The sequence below is a fragment of the Trichoplax adhaerens genome, genomic scaffold (assembly GCF_000150275.1).
Source record: "Trichoplax adhaerens TRIADscaffold_2 genomic scaffold, whole genome shotgun sequence".
Lineage (NCBI taxonomy): Eukaryota > Metazoa > Placozoa > Uniplacotomia > Trichoplacea > Trichoplacidae > Trichoplax > Trichoplax adhaerens.
The window spans coordinates 3,199,636-3,206,930 of NW_002060944.1; the positions used below are offsets into that span (position 1 = coordinate 3,199,636).

Sequence of the window (7,295 nt, forward strand, 5' to 3'; positions counted from 1 at the left end):
TGCATGCATATACATAAAATATTTTACAGATAGCATATGAATGATTTATTGCTTTTTGTGTGATTACGTCCATTTTATAAAAATGATATCAGCTTTCTAATGTACTCGTATATACGTACTTTTTACTGTCTTTTCCACTTTAAGATCAAAATCCAACAACTTCAACGCCAGGTAAAGTAATAATAATTGATCATACTTGTCATAAACTAGGATACAATTATTTTAGAATGTTCCGATAGTTAAAAAAGTCATCTTACATATTATCATAACCCTTTTTTTGAACAGCATATAACCCGTGCTCGTCAGGTCCCTGCTACAATAATGGTACTTGCTATAACAATAATGGCTCCTACGCTTGCGCCTGCGAAGGAAATTACTACGGCTACAGATGCCAATATTGTTAGTATACATTTGATCCTGATATTTTCCTTCGAGTGGTATGATTTTAATCCGTATTTATTGATACTCATTTGGTCTAAAGTTTATAATCAGACTCTTTAATACATATAGCTAGAAATTGTGATGTATATGGTATATACTATACGTGCGAGTATAGCATAGTAGCTTATTTCTACCAAATGGCTAACATGCAGAATGTTGTTTATTTGTAATATGATGCATTTAATACTGCGTCAATGTATCGAGGTATGGTACTAAATTTTCTTAATTAAAATATTTACCTGGTTTAGTGGCATCAACAACAAATGCACCAACAGCTTCAGGTAAAAGTGCACATCATCGATAGCAAAATTTAATATTGTTAATGAATTGAACAGGCTTCTAAATATAATATGTGGCAATTGCATTACAAGTTTTCATCATCCTATAGTTACTGTTCGCTTTTAAAATCTGACTATAGCTCTATCATTGATTATAACTTTATTGTATTATAACTCTCAATGATAGGAACTGAAGGTCAAATTCGACTTGTAAATGGCAATGGCTACTCGTCCGGCCGAGTAGAAATATATCATAACGGCGTCTGGGGAACTGTTTGTGATGATAACTTTGGTATTAGTAACGCCATAGTCATTTGTAGGCAATTAGGATTTTCATCAGCCGCTAATTACTCTTGTTGCGCTCAATATGGCCAAGGAAGTGGCACTATTTGGCTTGATAATGTCTCTTGTAGCGGTAGTGAATCTTCCATTAGCAGTTGTAATCACAATTCTTGGGGATCACATAATTGTGGCCACAGTGAAGACGTCGGTGTAGCGTGTATAAACGGTAAGTAAAACAATTTTGAAATCTAACACGAGAGCCAGTAAATTAGTAATTTGATATTTCTATTAAATGGTGTTTATCTGTTTAAAGTAGAAACCATTACGATTGAAATACAATAAACTTAATTTTAGTTAAATTCAGAAATTAATAAATTACGTTATATGCGATAGTTTAACGAGTCATTTATTTATAGAAGTGATATGTCGCTAGTTAATTTATTTTAACAAATACTAGGTAGCTTTCTAAACTTCGTGTCTTTTATTTCTGTTACCGAAACTTTTGCCTAATGTTTTATAACATTGTAAATAATAGACAACTCTTGCTCATCAAATCCATGCTATAACGGTGGTTCTTGCGTATCGTATAGCGGTGGATATTACTGCTCTTGTAATGGAAACTACTATGGCAATCGTTGCCAATATGGTATAAAAGCTGCTAAAATTGTTCTATAGACGCTCATATATTAAAATTATATATATCTTATAAATTTTCTTCTAATTACGAATTTAACTTTATATATCTTAGTTGATCCTTGTAGCTCTAATCCTTGCTTCAATAGCGGCTCATGCAGTATCGTTAACAACACTTACAGCTGTTACTGTAACGGAAATTACTACGGAAATCGTTGTCAATATTGTAAGTATATCATAATCTATACATGCGTATATCGTAGGAATTTATTTACAGTAATCCAATTTACAGCTACTAGAGAAGATTATTGACGATAGTAGTATGTATTGTAGTTCAGTAAAAGTAATAACATAATTTCTTCTATATATAGATCATAATCCGACAACAGCTTCGACTACAGCTCCGGCTACGACTCAAACAGGTAACATATGTTTAATATGTTTTGCGATTAAATTTTTACAACATTGTGTAATTACTTCAGCATAATTAATTCTAGGCATTTAAAAGCAATACTGAGGCAATATGTAATTTATTACATAATTTGTATAGGCATTTAGTTATAGTATGATGTAAATATGTTTCAAGTTTTCATTATTCTATAGTTACTGTTCGCTTTTAAAATCTGACTATAGCTCTATCATTGATTATAACTTTATTGTATTATAACTCTCAATGATAGGAACTGAAGGTCAAATTCGACTTGTAAATGGCAATGGCTACTCGTCCGGCCGAGTAGAAATATATCATAACGGCGTCTGGGGAACTGTTTGTGATGATAACTTTGGTATTAGTAACGCCATAGTCATTTGTAGGCAATTAGGATTTTCATCAGCCGCTAATTACTCTTGTTGCGCTCAATATGGCCAAGGAAGTGGCACTATTTGGCTTGATAATGTCTCTTGTAGCGGTAGTGAATCTTCCATTAGCAGTTGTAATCACAATTCTTGGGGATCACATAATTGTGGCCACAGTGAAGACGTCGGTGTAGCGTGTATAAACGGTAAGTAAAACAATTTTGAAATCTAACACGAGAGCCAGTAAATTAGTAATTTGATATTTCTATTAAATGGTGTTTATCTGTTTAAAGTAGAAACCATTACGATTGAAATACAATAAACTTAATTTTAGTTAAATTCAGAAATTAATAAATTACGTTATATGCGATAGTTTAACGAGTCATTTATTTATAGAAGTGATATGTCGCTAGTTAATCAATTTTAATTAGAGGCACACGGATGACCTAGTTCATATCAAAAGTAGAACTTTAGAATTCAAACGTATGAGTTGCTAATTATTACTACATATTTTAACGATGGCTTTTAAACTGAAAACTTGTTATAGCTTCTACGATCGCACCCTCAACCCAAGATACACAATGTATGATACTAAAACATACTTTTAGATACATAATTATAAGTTGCACATAAGTTATTTACTATAGTACTGTCCGTGAGCATTAATAATTTTAAAGATACCAAATTTATTAAGATAATCATCGCATTTTCTTATTCGTCTAGATGAAGAGTGCTCATGCTTATTTTATCTAATATGATTATGATATTCCGTTGTAGCTTCTAATCCGTGCTCATCTTACCCTTGCTATAATGGTGGATCATGTTCATCCTACAATGGCACATATTATTGCTCGTGTTCTGGAAATTACTATGGAAATCGTTGCCAATACGGTATTTCAATATTGTCTACTAATAGCGTCCATACTTATTTTATCTAATATGATTATGATATTCCGTTGTAGCTTCTAATCCGTGCTCATCTTACCCTTGCTATAATGGTGGATCATGTTCATCCTATAATGGCACATATTATTGCTCGTGTTCTGGAAATTACTATGGAAGTCGTTGCCAATACGGTATTTCAATATTGTCTACTAATAGCGTCCATACTTATTTTATCTAATATGATTATGATATTCCGTTGTAGCTTCTAATCCGTGCTCATCTTACCCTTGCTATAATGGTGGATCATGTTCATCCTATAATGGCACATATTATTGCTCGTGTTCTGGAAATTACTATGGAAGTCGTTGCCAATACGGTATTTCAATAGTGCAGTTCATAGCGTTAAACAATAATAAAGTCAGTAATCAGCTACCCTAGCTTTAAATTATTACTGCTATTTTAACAATGATTTTAAACTCAAAACTCGTTGTAGCTTCTGCAAGTGCACCTCCGACCAAGGTACACAATGTATGATACTAAAAATATAATACAGTACTTGTAAATGATTTACTCACTATAGCACTGCCTGTCACCATCGATAATTTTATAGATTCTAAATTTATTACGATGATCATCGCGTTTTCTAAATCGCCTAGATTAACAGTGCTCATACTTATTTTATCTAATATGATTAAAAATACAATTCTGCTATAGCTAGTAATCCATGCTCCTCAAACCCTTGCTATAATGGTGGATCATGTTCATCCTATAACGGCACATATTATTGCTCGTGTTATGGAAATTATTACGGAAGTCGTTGTCAATACGGTATTTCAATATTTGGTTGCTGATAGCGTTAAATATTAATAAAGTCAGTAGTCAGTTACCCTAATTATAAATTAAATTATTACTACATATTTTAACAATGCTTTTTAAACTCAAAACTTGTTATAGCATCTACGACCGCAGCTTCAACCCAAGGTACACAAGGCATGATACATAAACACAGTTTTATATGATTTACTCGTAATCGCACTGTTAGTGACCATTGACGATTTTATTTTATTATATTTTATAATATTTTATAATATTTTATAGAATTTTATAGATTTTAAATTTATTGCAGTAAGACAGATGTGTTAATGCAACGGGTTTTTATATACTACTATACGATAATAGCGTATATATGCTATAACGAGGTATAAATACAGTGTTTGATGTTTACCAGTAAGGATAGATAATTTCGTTAGATTACTATTCTGTATATATTTTATGCAGTAATATATACTTGAAAAAGCATAAAGGCTAAACCAAAAATTTTCAATGTTTCATGACCTTGTTGCTATAGGATCTTCGCTATCAGGTAAATATAGTATTACTTTATTCTAAAATTGTAATTTACATGCATGTACACACTTGGATAATTTTCATCATCTTTGTTGTCATTTCAATAAATATCTTGAATATTCTTAGCTTTCATTTTCGTTTCATATTGATGGCTAAACTGTGCACTGTACATTTTTAATTAATAGATGAATTTAATACCTTTGTATGTAACTTTATTTAACCTACTAGCTTTAAATTGTACCTTTGACTATGGTGTTTGCGATTGGATCACCAATCATTTCAATTATACCGATTGGGTTCGAAACCAAGGATCAACATCAAGTTATGATACTGGCCCAACTGGAGATCATACGTCTGGATCAGGTTATTAGATGCAGGACTTGAAATTATTAAGTGTGAACAGTGCCCAATAAGTGGATTAATTTGCATTTGATCCATTCCATCTAATAGGCTTCTATATGTATACTGAGACATCATCACCACGAGAACCTGGAGATAGATATTTAATCGAGAGTCGACCATTTACCACTAGCCAGGCGTTCTGTTTCACTTTCTGGTATAATATGTATGGCAACGCAATGGGAACTCTGCAACTGAGGGATTATGGTTCTGTTCTGCTATCCTTTACTGGGAATCAAGGGACTAGTTGGCACAAGGCTACTGTTACTATAGGACAAGGCTCTCACTTGGTAACGAAGTGTATTTCTTTCTTTAAATTTGTTACAATTATATTAGATGCTAACAATTTTATCATTCAATACTGATGGGCTTGATTCAGTATTAAAGTGCCGATACTGTAGTTTTTAAAATTTTTTTAGCTTTTAATTAATATTGAAGGATTATCTATCTATTTTTGTGTCCTAACACATTCACACTCACTCTATTTCATCTAACTATAAAATCAAAATTAAAGCTGGCTCCTCATGGTTGGAATTGGAACTGCAAATCACATTTGCTAACTTATAATTGTTTTTATTATGGTATTTTACTTTTAGCTACAATTTCTAGGAATAAGAGGCTCAGATTATACCAGTGATATGGCAATTGACGATACGTCCGCTAAGCCAGGAGTTTGTGGTAAGAAAAAGTCGTATGGAGTCTTGTTAGTAATTTACTCTACCTTGCTGGATTTTCTCGTAAGATCATGATTATACCGTAGTAACATTGCAAAAAATAAGAACCGTTTCCTTCAATTACTATTATGAGAATTAAGAAAATTAATTGCAGTAATCCTTTTAAAAACATATGAAATTACAATCAAAAATAACCTTTGAAAAAACTAATATCGATGTAGTACCACAAATCGGATTTTCCTGGCTATTGTAAAAAAAATAATATAAGAATTTCGGCTCTTAAAAAATAGCCTATAAAGTACACTGAAGCTACATTCAGGAATAGTGATTTAGAAGGCTATTATACATGCCTGTCTAAAAATAATCTACGCCATAATACCGAAAAATTAATTTGTGACGATAATATTTGTTACTTGCAGCCATGTAGAGTCAAACTGGTAAATCAAAGCTTATAGTCCGATATGATATCTCAGACACATCGGCTTTGAATATACTAAGAAATGCTGTAATATGCATCATTTCCGTAGTGTATTACATATATAAGATGGAATATGCTTGTCAAGTAATATGGAATAGCCAAAGGACGTTAAAAGTGTTTCTTAAATTCCTAATTTTTAAGGTGTTGCCAAAGATTTCGATAGAACAGTTTATTTCGACCGTGAAAAAAACTTTAGAGGTACGTGGAAGAGAAAGATTTAGGGATCCTTTCATATCAAGTCATAAATTATTTGTTTTATATATGAAGTTATATGGCGATATTGTTTGGAGCTAGAAGTAATAACTTTTTTTTTTTCTGGAGTAGACGATGCAGATATAGATTTTCAAGAGGAACAAGATCTAGATCGCATCATGCAGGATTTAGATTAATAGACTATTAAGTAACTAGAACCTTTGGACTACCTGCAATAAAGTAAGTAATCAATCTGAACAAGTTTATGATGTATTGACATTGTTGCATAAGAAATGTCGACAGTAAATTTTCATATTCTTAAAAGCCTCGGTATTGTCATGAGATCTCTAAGATTTTATATGAAATATTTAAAAGTTTTGTCATTTTGAGTCCGACAATACATTTGAATTTCAAATATGTAAGCGATAGCTATTACATAACAGTAAATTTAGTCGCATATTAACGCGAGTTTTTATAAGCTTTCATGACTTATCTACATAGTTTGGTATTTATGAATTAATATTGTATTTGAATGCTATGTTAGATATCGTATGTTCACATTAACTTATATAAGTATGATTTCTAATCGTCATATGCCGTAAATCTTATTTATCTCTTTTTTCGAAATAGTTATACTACAGGTCATCGTTTAGGATGCAGACACTAACTCCCACTTTAAAGATAGGAAAATATTCAAAACCTACAAATAGATCATTTTCTTTGCGTGCTAGATAAATTAGTCGTCGTTGTCATTGCTATCTTTTGTCTGGTTTTCTTTAATATGGTTTTACTTAAGCATTCTCATTGATATAGATGATTAAATATATAATGGTTAGATATTTTCAAATAAACGGCATTACAAATAATGTGATACAAACTTACCATTACTAA

At 31.6% G+C, this 7,295-nt stretch overlaps 1 protein-coding gene across 1 annotated transcript in view; it reads left to right on the forward strand.

The window, feature by feature from the left end:
- The window catches only part of TRIADDRAFT_53242 (uncharacterized protein), a gene marked incomplete at both ends in the record, with an annotated part of 17,540 nt that extends 10,939 nt beyond the window's left edge, over window positions 1-6,601 (forward strand). Inside the window, 19 exons of the mRNA XM_002109295.1 lie at window positions 145-171; window positions 286-399; window positions 690-722; window positions 907-1,227; window positions 1,750-1,860; window positions 2,006-2,056; window positions 2,315-2,635; window positions 3,207-3,320; window positions 3,392-3,505; window positions 3,577-3,690; window positions 3,808-3,833; window positions 4,029-4,142; window positions 4,413-4,439; window positions 4,663-4,677; window positions 4,847-5,024; window positions 5,112-5,350; window positions 5,657-5,738; window positions 6,354-6,410; window positions 6,480-6,601. Coding sequence (XP_002109331.1) covers window positions 145-171; window positions 286-399; window positions 690-722; window positions 907-1,227; window positions 1,750-1,860; window positions 2,006-2,056; window positions 2,315-2,635; window positions 3,207-3,320; window positions 3,392-3,505; window positions 3,577-3,690; window positions 3,808-3,833; window positions 4,029-4,142; window positions 4,413-4,439; window positions 4,663-4,677; window positions 4,847-5,024; window positions 5,112-5,350; window positions 5,657-5,738; window positions 6,354-6,410; window positions 6,480-6,601 — 2,180 coding nt within the window. The remainder of the gene's footprint in view (window positions 1-144; window positions 172-285; window positions 400-689; window positions 723-906; window positions 1,228-1,749; window positions 1,861-2,005; window positions 2,057-2,314; window positions 2,636-3,206; window positions 3,321-3,391; window positions 3,506-3,576; window positions 3,691-3,807; window positions 3,834-4,028; window positions 4,143-4,412; window positions 4,440-4,662; window positions 4,678-4,846; window positions 5,025-5,111; window positions 5,351-5,656; window positions 5,739-6,353; window positions 6,411-6,479) is intronic.
- Window positions 6,602-7,295: the final 694 nt, after the last annotated feature.